The 21746-nt window shown below is 52.6% G+C and overlaps 1 protein-coding gene across 1 annotated transcript; it reads right to left on the reverse strand.

Moving 5' to 3' along the window:
- Window positions 1-13436: 13436 nt before the first annotated feature.
- On the reverse strand, window positions 13437-20339 carry Dok2 (docking protein 2). Its single transcript, XM_046447663.2, has 5 exons — window positions 17526-20339; window positions 16265-16546; window positions 15947-16034; window positions 14960-15144; window positions 13437-14513 (listed from the first exon to the last, which is right to left on the reverse strand). Exons 1-5 carry the CDS (start codon window positions 17595-17597, stop codon window positions 13920-13922), a joined length of 1221 nt encoding a protein of 406 aa, XP_046303619.1. The 5' UTR covers window positions 17598-20339; the 3' UTR covers window positions 13437-13919.
- Window positions 20340-21746: the final 1407 nt, after the last annotated feature.

Genomic DNA, 21746 nt, shown 5'->3' on the forward strand with positions numbered 1-21746 from the left:
TTTGTCTTCCCAGGAGAAAGACGAGAATGCTTATTTCCTTACAACATCACTATTAGAGTGTATTTTCAACTTTCTGGGCTGATGCCAATCTGATAGGTGAAAAAATTGTTTATCACAGTGTAATTTTAATTTTCATTTCTCTTATTCTGAATGAGGTTGAACATTGTTGTATATATTTAAGGGCCATTGTATTCCCTTATCTTAGACATACTTTGCTACCCATTATCTCCTTTGGTCTTCACCATACCCCGTGAGATACATGAGGAAAGTGTTCATAATATCTGTATTTTAAAATGATAAAGCTTAGACTCAAAGCATTTACGAGTCTGGCTCAAAGCTGTAGGCTGGTGTGGAAGAGCCAAAACGCCATCTTGAATTGTTTTCTGATTGCTGTATGTTTTCATCTTATCTTCCCAATTGAACAGTGAAAGTTTTATCTTCCTTTGAATCACCCCCCCAGGAATCTAGGAGCATGCTGAGATGTGGCAGAAGAGCAAGCCAGGAACCCAGAGTCCAGAGCCCTGGTTTCTGGCTGGGCTCAGTGAGTTCCTGGCTGTGCGCCTCTGGGCAGGTCCCTCCACTCTGGGGCAGACTTTCCCTATCTGTAGAACCAAGATTTGAACTAAATCACGAAGGAAGGCCCCTTCTAGGAAATGATGATAGTGGGAAGCACTCCATGAATCTTTCATTATTATTTCTTTTTGAGTAGAGGAAATAAACCTCCCAAGATGAGAACTTTCAAATCATACCCGTTTATGAGAACCTAGTTTAATCAGAGGTGGTAAGTGAGGAGGGTAGGGAGAAGGGGGGTTCAGGCAGAGCTAGGAGGGAAGAGGGGCTGTGCTGGTGACTGGAGTCTGCACAGATCGAGAGTCCCTTGTGAGATTGTGCGGTTTTGCGAGCTGATTGGGATCCAGCTGATAGCTGGAAACTGGCCGTTGTGGGAATATTCATGCTACAGCAATCAGCAAATGACAGCATCCCACACCCAGAGCCGCCTGTTCACCGGAATTCATCCCTGCTTGAGGGTCTGCAAAAAATCATAATCGATGGGGTCACTAGGAAGTGACAAGACTTTGGGGGAGCATGGGGGGCTGGGAAATTGAGACGAGCTCACCCTGCCAGGGCCATGCTTGGACAGGGGCCACTGGCCTCACCCTCTCTTAGTCAGCCAGGACATGGGTTGACCCCTATGTTCCATGTCACCTCCAGGGAGAAGAGTGCAGTCCCTAGAACAAACTGTGGAGTTCCAATCCTTGCTCCCCACACAGTGACCAGTACCCTAGAATAAATGAACTGTTACGTGTCCCCAAGGGTTCCTCAGGGGACAGCATGGCACCCTCCTCACGGGGTTCTGTGAAGATGGATGAGTTAGCATGGAGAGCATCAGGGCAATGCTCCGGATGATGGCGACTCTCGTCCAGTTACCACAGCTCCAGGGCCAGCACGCTCTCTGGTCCCCACTCTGCCTGTGACTGTGGGGTCTTAGGCGATTCTCTTCGCCCTCTAGGCCTGATTATGGATCTGTGGAGAAAGGACCAGATGCTTTAGGCTTCCCTTCTACTGGGTTCTCCCTGTGAAACCCCCTCCTGGGCCACCCTGCCCTGCAGTGGGAGCCCACTGTGCCCCTTCCCCTCCTTCTCCACGGGGGATATCCCTGCAGCTCTGAGCCCTTCCTTTACTCGAAGCACTGAGGAACACTCTGCAGTGACCCAACTCAGTCTCTGGGCCTGGAGTATCATCTTCTCTTTCTACAGTATAAGGGTACTGCTCTCACAGCACCCCAGAAAACTTCCTCAGTGCCAATGGAGTTGGGCCCTCTTTCTCTGGGCTCCCACCCCCCTGTGCTGTGTCTGTCATCCCCTCAGCACTAACACACCCCTCCTGGGTGACCCACAAATTCCCCACTTGACTCCTGGGGGCAGGGCATGCTGTCTTCTCCTCTGTCCACTTCCCTGGCTGGAGGAGCCTCCTGGCCTCACCTCTTCCTGGAGATTTCAGAGAAAGAGGCTGGTCCTTCTGGAAGCTGGCTCCTCCTCCAGGCAGAACCCGAGGCTGGACACACCTCCCATTTGATTTACATTTTGGTTATCAGCCTCTTCCCCACAAAGAAAGCAAAGTCCACGAGGGCAAAGGTTCCCTTCCACTGTTCACACTCTGTCCCGAGGACCAAGAGCATGATTTGGCATTTCATTAGTGCTTGATGGATATTTGTGGAATAAATGAAAAAAATACACCTCCCACCCACTTACCCCCCCCCAAACACATACGCATACACACACGCACACGCACACAACCTCTGTACAGATCAAATTTCTGACTGTCACTTATTTCCTATTACCGTGATCATAATTGAGGTGCTGGCTGATAGTAAACTCAAGTCATGACCACTTTATAGAGGTATTTGCATTCAGGAATGATGAAACCTTTCATGAGCCAGGATGGAGGGAAGCCATCATGGATGAATTATTTGGGGAAGGTCTTTTGGGGTCTCCCTGCTTCCCCACTCAGAATTCCTCAAAGCAGATAGGAGTCAGGCCCCCAAGTCACGCAGCCTCCAGCTCCAACCCTCGGAAGCCTCGCTCAGCTCTCCCCGAACCCTGAGGAAGAGCTAGCTGATGCTGACGGCTCACACCTCCCTCCCCTCTCCCAGCCTGGCCCCGACACATAAGAACTTATTTGATCTTTGTCAAAAAAAGTCAGATGTTTACGCCAGGCTTGCAGTTGGAGTGCTGGGAAGCACAGCTCTGGAGAACACGGTTCCCAGCCAGGTCAGGGTGGTGTGGTCCTCACTCTCAGAGGCCTGGTGGGTCAGCGTCACTAGACCAGGACCCTTAGGGCCAGAAGAGTGGGCACACTGGCACTTGGCATTAGACCCCACAGCAAGGGCCAGAGCAGGAGATTCTACAGAGTAAAGGTGACTCGTGAGTCCTTCAATGGACCATCCAGGCAGAGGAACTTCCTGCCCCAGGTCACTGTCTCCTACCCCATAGCCCTAATAATCTGGCCAGGTCCCGAATGGAGGACCCCTGTAGACAGAGGGAGTCCTTCAGAGAGTCCCTTTACTGGGGCAGATCCCCTCTGTGAGTATGTCCGAGCTTTTGCACCAGGGGCAGGCTCCATCCTGCTAACCCAACCCTACCCCGTGTGGGGACAGTCTCTGATCCAGACCTCCTAGAGAAGGAGCTGGTGAGGTAGCAGGATGTAGCCCCATGCCCAGCAGTCACCCAAGGGTGCCCACAGATGTTAGCAATGACAAGCCTGGAGACAGTCAGAATCTGGCCACCTGCAGACCCTGCAGTGGGAGGACCCCCTCCTGACCCCTGTGTTATCAGGGGGACCCTTGAATCACCAGCATGCTAAGTCAGCTAGCACCCACCCACACCCTCAGGGCTCGGGCAGAGCCTCTCCTGGGGGTAGGTCTGGCAGGGAAGGCTCCTGGGCTGTCCAGCCGTGTCTCCTATGGAGGCAGGGAGTGCACAGCAGGCCCAGGAGCCAGGACTCTCCCCGCCCCGAGGGCAGCCCCTCCCTCCAGATGGTTTCCATTGAGCTGCTGAAGATTCTGCCTTGGTCAGTTCTCCAGTCCCTCCTTCCTCCTACTCCAACCTCCTCCTCCTCCTCCTCGGCCTGTCCATCATCTGTCCACCTGCCTGGATCAGCAGGAAGTCATGGCCTCTTAAAGAGCTGGGTCCTGCCCGGTGGTGCCCTGTGCTGCCCTTAATGGATGCCTCCCTCTGCCCTGGTCTTGCTGTTAGCATAGCCTCTGGTGAGCACTAGAGGAAGCTTGTTGAGTCACAACCAGGACAATCTAAGTTCTCTATACCCCATTCCCTCCAGGGGTCCCTCCTGTGTCCCATCCTGGTTGTCCTTAGTCTGGTGACTTGTGGAAGCTCAGAAGACCCCGAGATGAGAAAAATGTCGGCACTTGCTTTCCGTGGGGCACTTGGGAGGATGATAATGACTTGAGCTGGAACAGAAGTAAACAATCTCCACTGGACTTGTTTAAGCTGCACAGAAACCTCATGAGGTCAACAGATGTTGCTGACTCTCGCTGACAGAGGAGAAAACTGAGGCTCAGAGAAGTGCAGTAACTTGCCCAAGGTGACACAGCTGTCAGGGGCAGAGCCCCGGAGTGAGTTCTCGTTCAGTCGGCACTGCTTGCTGCCCCTCGGACATCTCAAATCCCACTCACAGACACCCTGCTGGGCAGCCGCCTGGTGCCCTGGGAAGGGCTTAGCCAAGCCCAACTTGGCCCCTTATGAGCAGGGGTGGCTGTGGCGAGTTGTCCAGTCTTCCCAAACTTGTTCCTCCGTCAGAATACAGACTACACCTCGGCCTCGAGAGGAAGGAGGAGGAAGTGGGTGCCCTGCCCCCAGGAACCCCTGTGTCCCAGCCACGGTCACCACACCCAGATGCCCCTTGCCCTGAGCCTCTGGGGTGTGGTGTGACAAAGAGGCTCTGCAGCTAACTGTGACATCCGGAAACAGAAGCTGCTGTCACCCTCTCTGGGCTGATGACTTCCTTTGTGAAAGGAACAGAGGAGGAGGCCAGTGGCTGAGGAACCCTGGAAGGAGCAGGGCGAGGTTGGGGGCGGGAAGATCTGCACACGGAGCAGACATTCCAGCCAGGGCCACGGGAGGGAGAGGAGGCAGCTGGACTACGGGGCAGCTCCAAGGCTCACTTCCAAGGGAGTGTGACACTGGATTTTATAGCCACTCGCGGGGACCCTGAGTGAAGAACCCTAATCTGTGAAAAGTGCCTCCCAGTGTTTGTGGCTGTCCCCAAGGGCTAACCATCTTCTGTCACTGGTGCTACCTCCACCAAGATGACACTTCTGCACTTCCAGGTCCACTGAGCACCACAAACTCCTGCTCCCAGACAGTGCTTGGCATCCTGTTAGCAAAGCAAGGAAATTGTCCTTTTTCTGTCTCAACCTCAGCTAGAGGAACACTCTAAGGTCAGCAAGTGCCCAAAGGCCTTAACATCTAAGTGAAAGAGGGACACTCAGAGATGGGTCTTAGATACCCACAAACGGCTCCACTTTAGTCTAAAGGTGCACACCGGACTTGTGCGGTACACAGCCTGTGCAGCTGTACGAGGTGGGCCGTAGACACTACATAGTCCTCAAAGCATCCCCTCTCCCTGGCAACTTGCTCTTTATTCCTGGGTGAGGCTTGCCATGCTTTCCTGAGCCCTCACTGCCTTCAGTGCCTAGTAGAGTTGTTCACTGCTCAACCTGCACAGCCATGCACAGAGATCCTGTAAATGTCCTCTCCTTCCTTTAGGATGAGTACTTTACCCCAAATCCTAGCAGTGGGCCCCACTATAGGGTTAAGTTAAAACCCAAAACCATATTTTCCTCACTCCCTCTTGACAGAGTCTTTTCTGCTGCTTTGCAGCCCTAAGATTGCCCCAAGACACAGGCCTGTGGGGTCGAGGGGAACTTGGAAGGTCCTCCATCCCACCCTGTCCTTTTGCAGATGGCAGGACAAGGCCCCCGAGATGGGAACAGACCTGCTTGATAACCTGTGGTCACTTGTGACAGAGCAGGGCTTAGAGCTCCTAGTTTCGTAAGAATAAGGCGCTTCTAGCGAGCAACAGTCCCCGAGCTCAGCGCCCTCTCCAGGGCTTCTGGTCTCTCCAGCCTCCAGGAGAGACTCAAAGGGATCCTTTTTTTTTCCTCTTCCTCTTTTTCTCTCTGCTGGGCCACAGGACCCTGCGCCTGATTAGCCACAGGTCAGGTACAGGTTGGCTGCAGGAGGGTCTGGTGAGGGCTGCGGTTCCGAGTGCCCCACAGGAAGTGGCCCGATGTCTGCCTGGGTTGGGGCTGGCATGGGGGGCTGGGCTGGGTCACTTGGCCTGAGCAGCCCCAAGGCCCTGGATCCTGAAGGTCTAGCTCAGCTCCCGCCTGTCAGACCTTGGCCCGCGACAGCCTGCTGAGTACTCTATCCCCAGAGGCCAGCCTCGGTCCACCCTGACTGGCCCACAGCCCCTCCCTGCAGCACCTCTGGCCCTGAGCCAGACAGGTCCCCACTCCCCGCAGCCAAGGGTCCTTGACAACACCAGCATTTTTCTCACTGCTTCTTGGGTGTAACCCTGGCTTCAGACAATCCAACGTCCCCACTCACTTGGTGGCCCTGAAAGCTGGCTTCAGGAACCACCCTGCTCCTCACTAGCAGCCTCTGAGGTCCCTCCTTGCACAGAGACCTGGTAGAGTCCTCTTACCCAGGCTGCTCTCCAGAGCCTCCCCTGATGACCCCATGCCCTGGATCCTCTGGTCACTCCTCCAGTCACTGTGTCAGGTCCATCATTCGTGTGCCCTCACCTTCCTAGTCACATCCTGGGGGCCTCCCAGGCCTTCCGTCTCCTCTTCCTCAGCCCAGCCTGCTTTGTCACGAATGTAATCATGGACCAAGTGAATCGGAGCCAGGAGCCGGCTGCTGCACCCTGGTATCAAGATGACTGCCAGCAGAGCTGCTCCTCAGGGGCTAAGGTCAAGGATAACATGGGGGAGTAATCATCAGAGGGAAACCGAAAGGGAATAGGTCCACAAAGCCTGGCTTCCAGGATGGCTCGGGAGGTGACCAGCAGGAAATGAACAGCGTCCATCTCAGATGCCCTTAATTAACCCCAGCCTCTCCCACACACCCTTGGGCATTTGCTCAGGGACTTGCAACAGTGGCATTGGAGAAGGGAAGAAATCCTTGTACAGAGATTGGCCCTTGCAGGGGTAGAGTGGGGGAATCCAGAGTCTCCTTCCCTCTTGCCCCTCCCCTATCCATAGAGAAGGTCAAAAATTACCTCTCCATCAGGTGTGGTGGTATAATCCTGTAAACCTAGCAACTCTGGAGGCCGAGGCAGGAGGATCTCAAGTTCAAGGCCAGCCTCAGCAATTTAGCAAGACCCTGTCTCAAAACAAAAAATAAAAAGGGCTGGGGATGTAGCTCAGGGGCAAATTGCCTCTGTGTTCAATCCTCAAATTCTCATAAAATTTAAATACATCTAAGAGGGATTTAAATATTAACTTGGCCTCAGTTCCTTTAATGGAAAGTGGGAAGCTTGCTAAGACCTCTTCTTGCTCAGACCTCCTGCTCCTCAAATTCAATAGTAAGGGTTTTCTCAGCTTGCAGGCCTCCAGAGGACCCTGGCCTGGGCAGGATTTTGGGGTGATGGAAGGAGAGGGGCTCCGGAAGAGAGGTGGCATCAAGGGAAGGAAATGTGCCTGTGCCCTGGGCCTGACAGTGCACCCTCCATCTGCAGGCCTGCCTGCTGATTTTAGGGTACACCAGAGGCTCAGCACCAACAGGCCCTATTATCACTTTTAGCTTCTCCTGGGCCTCCCGGGGAAACTCATTTGCTCTGAGGGGTTAGACCCCCTAGCAATGCTTCCTCCCAGAGCCCTTGCTTTTTAAAAGAGGCTGGCGACTGAGGTTGTCACTCAGTGGTAGAGTGACCAGCAATTCTGGGTTCAATCTCTAGCACCCCCAAAAAAAGTCCTTCCGGGAAAGATGTGGAGGAGCTCAGATGCATTCAGCAGCATTCTTGGCAAGGATGGGGAGAAATTTCCAGGTGGGTCAACCTCCAGGGCACCACAAATCACGCACATTGAAAAGCATCTGTGCACCCCCACCCCCACGTAGGTTTTGCTTATTCTTTCAACCAAGAAATCATGCCAGACTTCCTGTGAAGTGTTGAAGGACTTAACAATGAATTTGGTGGAGAATGACTCCTGTCATTTGGACAGTTGCCGTCTAGTGAAGGAGATGGTAAACCTCCCTCAGAACGTTCTCTGAGTTCCTCTCTGCTACCCCCTTCCCAGCTTCCTTCTCTCAAAACTCTTAAAAACAGAGTTCCTCTGTTGGCGCAGCTGCAGAGCCTGGTCCCAGGGCTCTGTGCTCCTGTCTCCAGCCTGCAGGGTGCTCCTGCCCAGCAAGGGGCTGCTTTCTTGTCCCTGATGTGCAGGTGAGAGGGCCTGCAGCCGATGGATGGAGGAGGAGCTCTGCCGGTGGCCACCCGCCCCCCAGCCTGGCCTCAAGCCAAAGGTCGTCTAATTTGCTAAGCATGTTCCTTTCCCAGCTTTCCCATGACTGGGCACAACAAACCACAGGAGCACAGCTCTGAGCAGGGGTGAACTTCTCTCCAGCGTGGAGCCCCCATCCAGCTGAAAGCAAAAGCCACTGATGTTTTCTCTCTTTGAACTCTCTTCTGCCTTTCTTCCTATCAGAATCCCACCTCTCCTTCCCAAGCCTTCCCCCCTCCACAGAGCCCAAGTCCACCCTGCAAAGGTAAGGTAGGACTTGGCTTCTCCTGGCTGCCATGGTCTTGTTGATAACATAGAGATGACTTGCCCCACCCATCTGGAGGAGCAGTTGAGAAGAGCTCTGCGTGTGCCGGGCACCATTCTAGGAGCTTTGCATTCATTCATTCCTTTCATCTTCACCACAAGGCTCCAAGGAGCATGTGATTATCATCTCAATGTTCCACATGCAGAAACAGATGCCTGCACCCAGGCATCCAGTTTGAACCCAGGGAGTCAGGCTAAGCCTGTGTGCACAACCCACGACACTGAGCTGCCCAAAGCAGTTTGCAAACACAAGTTGTGCAGACTCAAAAATGCTCCCCCGGGGCATGCCTCATCAGAGGGTTAGGGTTAGGGTTAGGATCACCTACACCCCACAGCCCTCCGACCAGACCCCTGGATACACAAGGCTGACCGCACCTGGGTGCAGATCTTGGAATCAGTTGCCCCAGCCTTGGGACTTTGGCACCCCCACAAATCTGTCAGAACGTGATGCTCTCCCCTCCACACCTATTTTGCCCCCATCAGCCACCTCTAGCCCAGAGATGCAGAAGCTAGTGTCATGAAGAAGAGGGTTCCTGGGGCGGGAGGAGGCAAGGAAGAGAGCAGCCTGGCCAGAGCCCAGAGATTGATGGGCTCCGCTCCATGAGGGCCAGAGTCAGGCAGTGATGTACAGCCACCTGCCAGGGGGAAGCCAGCCTCATGCCTAATCGGATCAGACACCCCCTACCAGGTCCCCTCATTCCTCTACCTCCTCCTCCCAGCTACTGACCCCTCCTTTTGCTTCCCAGCCCCGCCCTGTCTGAGGTCTCCAGCTGGCCTGGTTGATTTTATAAATGGCGCTTGCAGGAGGTGGGCACCTTGGCTAATTGAATCAGCACCCAGGAGGCAGGAGGCAGGAGGCTGGTTAGCATCACAGCTGAAAGGTAGTGGCAGCAACAGCTTGAGTAGAGCCATCAGGGAGGAGCCTGTGTGAACAGAGAGGCCCAAGCAATCTGGGCCTTCATATATGCTGAGGGCCATGGTGGGAGCTCACCAGGGGGCTGGCCACCCCCACTGCAAGCATGGGAGCAGGCTAATGACCACCACAGGCCACACACACACACACACACACACACACACACATACAGCACACACACTCTGAAAAAATACAAAGGGAGGCAAGAGAGGTAGAGAAGCAAAGAAACAAGAAGAATGATAAAGTATGCTGTGTGCGCACACCAATAGTCTATGAATCTGTGTACACATCTCTGGGCTGGGGGCCTGTCACGATGCTATTCCTACCCTGACACCACCTCTGCATCATAGAGTCATACAATGCACAACCAGGTCTCTGCAACAACAGGCTGCACACAAACCCCATAAGATACAGCAGAGTTGAAAAATACCCATCGCCTGGTCCTCTTACTGTTCCTTTTCTGTGTTTATATACATTGAGATACACAAATACTGTTGTGTTACAACTCCCTACAGTATTCAGTATAGTAACATGCTGTACAGGTTGGTTATCTAGGAGCAATAGGCTATGCCATATTGATCTTTATGCATATATATGCCATACAGCTAAGAAATGTGGTAGGCCATTCCATCTAGGTATGACATTCACATGATAAAATGCTTAGTGATCAGTTTCTCAGAATATGTCCCCATTGTTAAGCAACACGTGAGTGTAATTAGCAAATAAAACCAGTTTATAAGTGTCCTGGTTACAGCTTAGTCTCTTGTGGTATCAACAGCTGCCAGGCAGCCGATCCTGGAGCCAAGAGACACTTTCTGGGCAGAACTGCCACCTGATCTTCCTTTGCCTGGTACCTTCAAGGCTGGTTGGTTTCCTTACCCATGAATTGTCCCTTGCTGGCCCCTTGTTGCTCTTCCCTTGAAGGAGCAACAAGCCCCATGCATCTAAGGACCCCTTTGTGGACGTGTTCAGTGGTCATCTGTGCTGTGGGCCCTGCAGTGTGTGTCCACAGGGCAGGCAGGCCTGTGGAGCTACCCACACCCCAGCTCCCAGTGAGCTGGACCACGGCGGGTGCTCCATGGCACTTTTTGACTGCAGGAATGATGGGCAGGCCGTGGGTGACGATGGCAAGGTTGAAGCTGGCTGAAGTGGCACCAGCAGTTCTCTGCAGGTGGCCCATCCACTGGATCATGTTTTCCAAGAGGGGCCCTGAGGGTCTGCTCAGTGTTTCCTCAATAACTGTCTCAAAGACTTTCGGTATCCCCCCAACTTCCCCCTAGGCTCCACTTCCCTGCCCTGTCAGCCTTGCCCCACCTTTCTGAGCCTTCTGCCACTTCCCCTTGTCAGGCCATGCCAGCCTCAGGGTGGAAGGACCCAGAAGGCTCTGGATCTCAAAAGTGAGAAGGGCCAAGAGCAGTATTCAGCTTAGGACCCCCACCTCCTGGTCCACACTCCTGAAGACTGTGAGTCTGCGGGGACAAGCTCCGAAAGGCAGATTCCTCCAGCTGCTCCCAAACCTTTCTGGTAGCAGCGTCCTTCCTTCAGGTCCTAGACCCCAACCAAGCCCAACACAGCTAAGCCCCCTGTGGCCTTTTCCACAGGCTAACACTGCCCCCTGCTGGGCCTGGCTGGGATGGCCACAGAGGAAATTAGAAAGATGCCTTCCATTGCTCAAGACCCCTAACTGCCAGCCCTACCCACAGAGGGCAGAGACTAGGGTCCTCAGGAGCATTGGGCCTTCCTGCCTCCAGGAAACCTAAGGCTGGGATTGAATGCAGACCTTGGTCACAGGAAAAATAAGCAGGAAGGTCCCCACCCACTATTTCCAGCCTGCCCATCCCTCTCTCAAATTCCTTCAGGAAGTTTTGTCTCCATGTGTGGCAATGCTCCTGAGGGGCTGATGTCAACTCATGTGCCTGTCATTCACTTCCCTCCTCAGTTCCAGAGCCTCTCTCCAGGCCAGTCATCTTAACTCGGCTCCTTGGGAGCCTTGTTCTCAAGGCCTGAGTCTCCCTTAAAATCTGCCTTCCCTGTGGTCCACATCCAACAGGACAACAGCTACAGGAGGTATCTCTGTGACACTTTTTAAATCAGTCTTTTCTGAGTTTCCCTCTTCTGTTCAGCCCATAACCTGCCCCCTCCAACCCCAAGTTCACCTTCCAAGGGGTTGTCGAGGGTATTGTCCTAAAGCTCCAGTGGGACTCTCTGCTCAAAAGCCTTAATTCATTCTTCCTTCCTCTCTAATTAGGTAAAAAAAAAAAAAACTCTCTGCAACCTGATCAGAATCTGCCTTCCCACCCACAGGCATTCCTCCACCTATGCTGGGGTATTGGGTTCCATTCTGGTAAGCCCATGTATCATAAGTTGAAACTATCGGAAGTTGAAACTGTCATAAGTCAAAAATGAATTTAATATACCTAAACTAACTTAAGGGGTCATATATTTTCTTTTGAATGCAGGAGCTGGAGAGGAAAAAGGAAAAGAAAGGTGGGGGTGGATCTCTGAAAATCAAAAGGAGCTCAGTAGAGGAAAGGGACAAGAAGGTGGGAGGTGAGAAGGGAGGGGGGAAGTGCTGAGGACTCATACTGGCCAAATTATATTGTTATATTGCATCGTGTGTGCATACAAATATGTAACAACAAAATCCATATGTATAATTATACTGCATCAATAAAAAATATGGGGGAAAAATAATAATATACTTTAACTACTAGGTGGAGTTAAGAGCTGGGGCTAGCTGCTGCTGCCCAATCTTGAGAGAGGTGATCATACCACATATGGCTAGCTGGGGAAAAGATCCAAATTCAAAGCAGGGTTTCTACAGAATGATATTGGTTTCACGCCATCATGAAATCAAAAATCCTAAGTCGAACCAAGGCAAGTCAGGGATGTTGTGCACATCGCTGTATCCTCCCTCTTAAGTACAGAACTTCTTACCTCCCTGTGCAGTCTCAACCGTGTTCTTATTTGCATCCAGAATGCTCTCCCCATACCCCACTTAAACTCCACCAAACTCCTTCCCACCTGAAGGGTTCACTTTAAACACCTTTGATAAGAATGAAGCCTTTCTTGGTCCCCCAACAAATAGTAATCTCCTCTGAAGCCCAGGGCCGTGTTTCACCTCTTGTGGCACTCATGTTCCCTCTCAGGACAGACATTTCTGCCTCCTCTGTCCTTCTGGGCTATGCACAGCTTGAGGTCAGGGCAGTCCACAGTGACACACACCGTGACCATAAGTGACTCACAGCACTGATATCAGAAAGATATAAATATCCCTTCTCATGAAAGCAGGTTTTGATGAGACCACAAGGACAGAGACCCTGTGGTAAAACAGAGTGCAAGGAGGACTCAGGCCCCAAGGGAGAATTAGAGCTGGAAGGACTCTCAGCTCCCACGTGAGCAAGTCCCTCTTGTTGCCAAGAGGGCAGGCCCCAGGGGAGGGAAGGAACTACCCAGCACCACGCAGCCATTGAGCCCCACTTCTACTGTGTGAGAGGCCCAATAATCCAATCCTTTCCTTTCTTACAGTTTGGCTTTTTATCAACCCCCCCCCCAATGCATCTCCCACCATTTTTCTTGCAGTGACCCTATCCTGGCAAAGAGCAGACGTGTGGGAACACGGGTGTGGTTCAAATTTCATGTACTGGAAATTTAATCCCCAGATTCTTATATTAATGGTGTCTGGAGGTGAGATCTTTGGGAGGTGATGGGTCATGCGGCAGAGCCCTCATAGACTGGAGCCAGCCATACACAGATTAGTGGGGTGTCCAGGGAGTGGCTTTGTTGAGCTCTCTCTGGCATGCTGGCTCTGTCTTGCCATGTGATGTCTCTGCCATGTTAAGATGCAGGATGGTCCATGACAGATACCAAGCAGATGCCAGCACCATGTTCCTGGACTCCCTGGTCTCTAGACCCTTAAACCCAATAAACCTCTATTGTTTATAAATAACCCAGTCTGTGGGTTTATAAATAACCCAGTCTGTGGGTTCACAGCAACAGAAAACGGACTAAGACAAAGGTCTTCCTGAGGACACCCTGACTCCACGGGCCTCTGATTCTACAGATGGTTGGGGCCCAGTCTTGGCCTAGGGAGGTCCTTGCAGCTGGACAAAAAGGTGTCCAGTGGTGGTCAGTTGGAGTATTCAGCCCACCCCCACAGCACTCAGGTCATAACAGAAATAGTTCAAAAACATTTTAATGCCACGGAGAAATCTGAAACCTGCAGAAAGCTGCAGCCATCCTCCTGGATGCCTGGAGCTAAGGCTGTCCCAGGGAGGGACCTCAGCAAGCAGGAGGCCAGCACAAGCCAAGGAACCATGGGGTGAGGGGAGTCCAGGAGATTGTGGATATCCTTTTCTCCTCTGCCCTAAATGCCCCCAGGTTCCCTTTAGGGTCAAAGAAAGAAAAGAGGAAGTGGAAAGGAGTGGGAGGAGGGTGGGTCTCTCCAGGGCACTCTGCCTGCTCAGGGCTGGTGACTCAGTGCGCCCTAGGAGGGAGAATCCCTCAGGCCAAACAGGGCAGGCCAGGCCTGGGTCTGCAGACGGAGCCCACAGAGATGCTCCACGCAGTGGCCAAGCTGGAAGGGGAGACAGGCTTCCTCCTCCACAGTCTCCAGCCACAACCCCCCATGTACTTCGAGGTGGCCCCATCTTGGCATCCACATCACTTTGGGCTTTTCTTCAGCACAACATTGTCATACTCAGTTTCCTGTGGCCAGCCAGAGACAGACAAGTCCTGCTGCAGGATGCTGGGGCCCCTTTCCACGGTGGCCTTCCTTCTCCACCCCTCACCCTGGGGCTCCTGCGGACTGTCATACAGAGACAGGGAGGCCATGCCCTCAGGCTCATCATATATGTGGTCAGGTGGAGGGGCTGAGGGCTCCTCATACAGAGGGTCAGCCAGGAGCAGGGGAGGGCCTGCCAGCATGGCCCTGAAGCTCTTCCCCAGGTTGCGGGCTACTGCATCAAAGGGCAGAGCATATTCCCCCTCAGAGCGCGCGGCCGGCACCAGCGTGCTGGGTGAAGGTGGTGGCAGTGAGTCGTGGGGCCGGGAGTAGGGGCTCTCCGGCCGGGGCAGCACAGTGGGCACTGTGGACACTGTGGCTGGTGGGGGTGGGGGCCCAGGAGGGGCAGCATCCTTCTGGGCAGCAATGGCCTCTTCCAGGGCCAAGAAGATCTCGTTGCCTTGCCGTGTTTCAAACTCAAAGTTGCCCTCTCCAGAGACACAGCGCCGGCCCGCCTCAAAGGAAAAGGTCGTCTGCAGCCAGGAAAAAGGCACTGTTGCTTTCCTGGACTCCCCCCACCCCAATAAGACCCTGTGCCCCCAGCTTCCATCTGCCAGGAATGGCCAGAGCCCTCTCCCTGAGCTCCTTGCTCCTCTTCCCTCAGTGTCTTCCTCATAAGCAAAACGCCCCCCATCCTCTCTCCCACCCTCTGCCTCCACTGAGCACGGCAACTGGGCTGCAGTCCTCCTGGAGACCCAGGAGCCACTCCACTCCCTCACCTGCCGCCCCCTCTCTCCCCTCGCCTGGTCCCTCCCCATGGCTTCCCTCGTCAGCCACCTCTGCTGATTCTCTCCTGTGGACCTTGCTGCCCGCCTTCCTCTTCCCTTCTACACATTCCCTTGCACTAATGCGCCTCTGATCACCTTCCTTCTTTCCTGGCTCATCCTCTCAACCTGCCCCAGTGTAGTCCCTCACTCACCTTGTCCCGCCCAAAGCGTCGCAGGAACCTGTAGGGCCAGTCGTACAGCTGGGTGCCTGGATCAGGGCCACTCCACAGCTCCAGAGCACTCACCCCCAACCGGAGCGTGTAAGGTCCTCGGAGCCGGCACCGCTCACTGGCTTCTGTGGGTCTCACGGTAACAGCAAATTCCTTGAGGGAGACCCCTGAAGAAGGGAGGAGAAAGAAGGCAGCTAAGGGAAACAGCTGGCAGCCCACGCTGCCCGGGTCTAAGGGGATGTGCCGGAGGTCTCTAAAAACTATCATCCACGTGCTTGTGATCCCAGCCCCGATCCTGAAAGCTGGCTGCTGTGTGCCAGGGGACCCCCCCCCTCATACAAATACCAGGTCCCTCCACTCCCTACCACAGAAGGCCTCATGCCCTCAGACCTCACCCAACCTTGGGCCCACATCCTTCCTGCCACTGTTGCCAGAGCCACAGCCTGGGCTTCTCCACCATCTCTCACCCTGAACCAGCAGCCCCCCAAATCTGTGCTGTCACAGCTGCTGGTGAAGCAGGAACACACCCTCCCATGTGCTTCCCACAGGCAGAGCTTAGATGGAAGGCAGCCCACCAGCTCCCTCAGTGTCCACCAGCTCACTCCACCCCAGACCCTGGGCACAGAGACAGTGAGCAGAGCAGGACTGCCTGGTCACCAAGGAGCTCCCAGTCCCAGGACGCCTTGCACAGCCAAGCCTGAGACAAAGCCATTCTTTTTTTCAGACAACTGCTAAGGTCCCAGCAAGTATCCTGACCTGGGCCTCCAGCTTGCCCTTTCCCACCATCAGGGGCCAGGCAAGCTGTGGTGAGCCGCCCCGGGCTCCCCCCACCTCAGGCCACACCGGAAGTCAGCATGATAAGGGGGCCAGCTGGGTGCAGGGCAACCACAGGCAGGAAGAGTTGGCCGCCATCGGCTACACCTCCTCCCAACCACGCCCCGGGAGCCCACCCTGCAGCCCACCCCTCACCTGAGGTCGAGCTGCTGTACAGTTCATTCTCCTCCATGCAGGGCCTGCCACTCTTCCCCTCCAGCCCTGAGGGCTCCTTCCTCCGCCCCTGGGGAGAAGTTTCAGGTCTTACAACCAACACCATCCCAAGGCCCTCTTTGGCCCAGGCTTTCTTTCAGGGCATGCCCAGCCTGCTAGCCCTGTCCACCCTCTGGATTGGGATCCACCCTTAAGGAAGTGCCCCAGCATTCTGACCTTGGCGCTTCTACCACCTTCCCACAGGAAGTATCTAATGCTCCCCTATGCTTGTAGCCCTTTCTGCACCCCCAGATGACTCACGGGGAAGGCCAAGAGACAGATGGCCTGCATCCAGTCACCACGCTCAGCGGTAGGGGCTGCCAGCAGGTACAGACGCTCCTTGGTCTCCAGAATGAAGGCACTGGTGTCCCGAGGGCTGCTGGCCTCCCCGCCTGCCTCAGCCACCCGCAGGCAGTCACTGAGGCGGATGACCCTCCGGCTGGCCTCTCCCCGACGAGGCTTCTCTGGGCCCTCCTGGAGCTCTAGCCGTGCCAGAGCGCAGCCTGACTCTCCATACAGCACAGCTCCAAACCGGCGCCACTTCTGAACCCAGGTGTGGGAGGCGGAGAACCAAAGGAGTTGGAGAAGGAGAGGCGGTGATCAAAGGGGGAAGAGGAACCACAGGAGAGGGACTGCAGCAGCAATGCGGAGACAGGGAGAGGGAACATTCCCAAGAGATCAGAGGAAGCACAGAAGGCAAAAGGGCCCACAGGATAGAACGCTGCAGATCAGCCTCCAGCAACCAAGACTTTTAGGCCTGCAAGGTGGTGAGCAGGGATGGCCGAGGGCATCCAGGAGCATGGGAATGAGCCCCATGGCTGCAGACTGCAGGAAGGCAGGTGGCAGGCCAACCCTGCAGGGGCTGATGGAAGGAAGAAGAGCCCGAGTCTGGACAGAGTAGGAGGGCGGGCAGTGAGGGCCCAGACCACAGCGTCCTCATCCTGTGGGAAGTCCTGAGGAAGGGCCTGGCTCAGGAACATCCCTCCTCCCTCCTGAACCTTTCTGCCTCACCACTTGACAGGGTGACCAGCCATGAGAGAGAGAAGTGCCTGGGTGGGGGTCAGTGAGGAAAGAGGACTTCCTCATTCAGGAGGCCAGGGAGAAGGAGGACATTGAACAAACTGGAGCCCCAGGTCCCAGAGGTCCCAGCCCAAGCTTAATGCTAGCCACACACACCCCACCTGGGTAAAAAAGGGGGAAGGAAGCTCCACTGTCATCCTCAATTGTCCCCCACAAGTTGTCCCCACAAGAAGTCAACAGAACGAGAGAGATTAAGTCATCACCCTCCTTCCTCCCCACCCCCAACCCTATAACCCTCAGCAAAGAGCACAGTTTGGGGACTGATTTGAGGCCTGGTTTGGAAGACAAGTCAGGTGAGAAAGGAACCCTCCTGGGGCGGAGCTGTCATCTGTCCTGGTGGACAGCGAGGTTCCACAGGAGTTTGGAGACACTGAACTCCCCCCACCCCAGGAATTTCTAGCAGCTCCTACTCTGCCTCGCCCTGGCCCAGCCTGGTGCCCACCTTGCCAAAAGTCTGCTGCTGCTGGAGGTGCAGGAAGCCCTGCTTTACCGCCACCTCTTCCATCCTGACCATCGCCGCCCGGGCTCCCGCCCTCGCTCCTCTCTCTTCTTGGCCTGTGTTCCCCCTTCTCTCAAGTTCATTTCCTCTCTGCCTAGAGCTTTCTGCACTATTCTAGTCTGCGCGATGACGACAAGCTGATAGGCCCTGCGGTTTCTTGCTCCGTATGTGGTTTTCTTCTTTTTTTTTTTTCTTCTGATGAGAGAGTTTCATGCTCAAGCTTCCTGCATTTCCAATGAGTAACACACAATTTCCAAAAAGCTAAATTTCAGCTCCTCAGTGAGCAACAAGTCAGGTAAGGAAACTAGCATGGGGAGTGGCTGACGGGCAGGAATAGAGACCCAGAAAGAAAATCACAGTAAAAACAGGAGCAGAAAACCCCGGGCTCAGGCTGGGTGCTGAGCATGACTGAGCAGGAAGAGACCTGAGGAATCAACCATCACAACTTCCTAATCGAAAAGGGAGGAAACAGACTTGGAAAGGTCTGAGGGACTCCTTCAAGGCCACCAAACCAGAACCCAAGGGCTCTCGACTCAGTAATAGCTGAATCACACAGTGCATTCCACACAAAGACTTGACTGCCCCAAACTGCACCCTAGTCGGACAACACTTTTATAAACACACAGATGCACCTGTCCCTCTACATGAGAGCATTCCCTGCTGCCAACAACACCACACATCCCCCTGTGAAGATACTAGAAACATCAACTTCCCTCTGGAGAAGGGACTTATTCCCCAGATACATCTCAACCACTAGATTTCACCTTCTTGCTAGCCCTAGAGAGCATTAGAAAGATACTTGGGTTTCATCTGAAACTTAAATTCCAGTAGCTTCATACTTTCCAAAGCTTCCAAGTACACTCTTTAACCAGCCAGCCAGTGTCCCTTGACAAAGGCAGGGCAGGCATGAACTCAGCTAAGGCTGGGGCTGGGGGTTGGGGGAGGAAGTCAAGCCCAGGGCTACACATCTCTAATGCCCTGTTTTACCAGGCCCCAAAGTGGAATCCAGACTCCATGAAAGAAGATACATGGCTTTGGGGAAAGATGCATGGCTCCACAAGAAATTCACCTTAGAACCAGATGGCTTGAAGAAGCAATCTGGATGGAGGCACAGTGCAAAACTGTTGGGGAAAACTGTGAATTAGACAAATGCTCGTGGGGTCAATCCCATAAAGGTGCTTATATAACTGCATCCATTTCCTCTACCACAAGGGTTCAGGTGCCCTAGTGAGGAGAGTGGTGCATAACTCAGGCCTTCTGTTGTACATGCCAGGGGATCAAAACAGCTTACAGAGGTGCATGGGCTGGCTCTGGGGGCTGGGCCACTCCATCTCCCTGCCCTCAGCCCAGGGTTTGAAAGGTTGATCTAAAGCCCAAAGGAGAACCATTAATGTTGTCCTGGATAAAGCATACACTTGGAAGTGGCTAGGAGTACACATTTAGGATGTGGCCTATTGTGTCTCTAGAATCCCTAAGGAGAGTCAGCCCTGCCTTGAAGTTAGTGGGGTAAGAGGATTTAGCGTCATATTTTAGGGACTGCCAGAGAATGCCCTTCAGACTTTAGTGTGCAAATCTTGCTAAAAGTGCAAAGGGTGATAAGGCAAGTCTGAAGTCAGTTCCGAGATGTTGACACTCCTGGTGGGTGGGCCAGGCCATAAGGCAGCAAGGCTGCAGAGGATGTTCCTCCCACCACACTGCTCTCCTTCCCCAGAGGTAAGTGGGACACATTCCACTCAGAACCACAGGGGGGCGCCCAAGTTAATCAGATTCCTTGGAAACTGTTTAAACCTGGAGGCCTCAGCCCCAGGTAATCCAGACACCCCCATCCCATCCCAGGCCCGTGGAAGCTGGAGAAATCCTCCTTCTCCAGCCTCACTCTGAAGAAAGTAACAGGACTGTACTAAGAGCAACACACCTGTCATCTGTCAAGTTCAACTTCACCTACGCACTTACCCCAGTAGCTTCTGCCTAGCCTCTGGGGGCAACCTGTGAACAGGGGCTGACACCTCCCCTCCCAGGAACTGAAGAGGTGAAAAGAATTAGACAACGTTTAGTACCCCAGGCACCACTGAAGGGAAGAAAAAGTATCACAGATCAAAGGATCCCAGGGGGTCTATATTGAGACACAGGTGTGTTTGGGGTGGCACCTGGCTTCTGCTTTCACTGGAAAGGGAGGGTCTATAGTAGAGGCACCCCTCAATTATAGGCCACTGAGACCCTTTCCTTCACAATGGTTCTTCTCAGCTGGAGTGAAGAGAGACAAGAGCTCCAAGAACTTTGCAACTTTTTGTTACTATCCTACAGAGATTAGCAACCAAATATTTAACACAAAGAAGTTTGTAAACTTTCCTTTGGGGGCAACAGAGGAAGGAACAGGAGAAACTATATCTGACTATTTGTACAAGCTTGGGGGTTAGTAACCTCAAATGATGTTACAGGTGGGAGCAACTACGTAAGAGGCAGCTCTGGGCATACAACAGGAGCACAGGTATAAAGTAAGCAAGAGAGATGACAGGGGCCTGGAAAGGACGAAAGACTGGACAAAGAAATAAGTGAGCAGAGATTCTGAAAGATCTCATCCCTGCCTCCCCCATGCCCAGTGGATCCTGGCTGAGGAGAGGAGGAGGACAATACCAGTCTCCAAGTTTCATTCCTAGACTATCCTTTCTCCATTAAGTACGTTATTTGTCCTATCACAGAGGTCCTTCCTTATCTATAATTTCAAAAATCACAGTCCAAAAATATTAAATAGAAAATTCCAAAAACAAACAATTAAGTAACTTAAGTATTAAGTTACTTATTAAGTAACTTATTAAGTAACTTAAGTAACTTATATTGCTCTATATCACCTATTGTTGGTAATCACTTAATGTGCCTACTTTGTAAATGACTTTAGAATAGATGTATATAGGAAAGATATAGCATTCATAGGGTTTGGTACTATCTGCAGTTTCAGGCACCCATTGGGGATCTTGAAATGTATCCCCTGTAGATAAGGGGGAAATGGTGTACTAAAAGCACCCAGTTCTTGAAATTTTCTGAGTAAAGGACTATAATAGAACAGAATTGCAACTGTAAGAAGGCCAGAATGATCAGAGTATTATGAGCAAGCACAGACACTGAAGAGGTGAATTCATATCATGTGGCTTCTTGAGCCACAGCAAGGATTTGGATTCTAAATTCAATGGGAAGCCACTGAGGGACTGTAAGTAATGGTGTAAATTATCTGTTATAATTTTAATTCTGCAGCTGTATAAAAAATGAATTATCAAGGAGGAAGACAGAAAGTACAAAATCTAGTTATAAATCTAATATCTGAGCTAAGAGAAATGGTGGCTAGGACCAGGGTATTAGCAGTAGAGATAGAGAAGTGGCCAGACTGGGGCATAAATTAGGTAAAGACTCAGCAAGAATTGCAGATGTATTTGGATATAGGGTACTAATGAGAAAGAAACTAAGATAACTCCTGGGTGCTTATTTTGAGCAATTGGCTGATGGATGGTGGTACCATCTTGATAAAGGGAAGAGAAAGAGAAAAATAACTGTATGGGTGGACAGCATTAGGGGAAAGACACAAATCTGAGCCAGGAAGCTGTAACCTCTCCCCAATCAGTCAAGGAGGGAATCCAAAGATGATCACTGAAATAAGAATTCAAGAATATACCACCTTAGTGTAACTCAAGGCCATCCCTGCTTCTTTACACTCATAGTGCTTAAGGGGGGGGGGGGGGCTGGAATACACAAGTACAGAAACCAAGAGATGTTAGGCGCATTGGGCTCCCCAGAAATGAGTCTAAAGCTCTGCCTCACTTATGCCTCCTAAATCTTTTCTGAGTCTCATTTACTGAGCCAATCTTGCATACAGAACCTTTGCTACAAAGGAGTCTGGGTAATGTAGTTTTTACACGTCCTACCTTTGTGAATCAGGAAGACACACTAGGAGAACCAAGAGCACCATATCACTATATACGAACATAAAAGGTGTGTAATTTACTACCACCGTCATTTGGATTATACATGGTAGCACCCAGTAAATACACAGACTTCAAATAACCAACGCTCTGGAAATCTACTTAAGATGGAATGTGGGGGAGAGGGGAGATCTAATGTAGGGGCATTGAATAGAAACTAGAGTAGAATCCAGTTAAAGAAGAACTTGCATTA

This window comes from Marmota monax, unplaced genomic scaffold (assembly GCF_021218885.2).
Source record: "Marmota monax isolate L192 unplaced genomic scaffold, Marmota_monax_Labrador192_F-V1.1 WCK01_AAM20220418_F8-fsc00040, whole genome shotgun sequence".
NCBI lineage: Eukaryota > Metazoa > Chordata > Mammalia > Rodentia > Sciuridae > Marmota > Marmota monax.

What these genes read in the sequence shown, in the direction of transcription:
- Dok2 (XM_046447663.2), bottom strand. Translation starts at nt 17,597, where the DNA reads ATGGTCAGGATGGAAGAGGTGGCGGTAAAGCAGGGCTTCCTGCACCTC. An exon ending in TCTGTCTCTTGGCCTTCCCC is followed by an intron (nt 16,035 to 16,264) that starts GTGAGTCATCTG and finishes ACTTCTCCCCAG; the next exon opens with GGGCGGAGGAAGGAGCCCTC. An exon ending in GTACAGCAGCTCGACCTCAG is followed by an intron (nt 15,145 to 15,946) that starts GTGAGGGGTGGG and finishes TCCCTTCTTCAG; the next exon opens with GGGTCTCCCTCAAGGAATTT.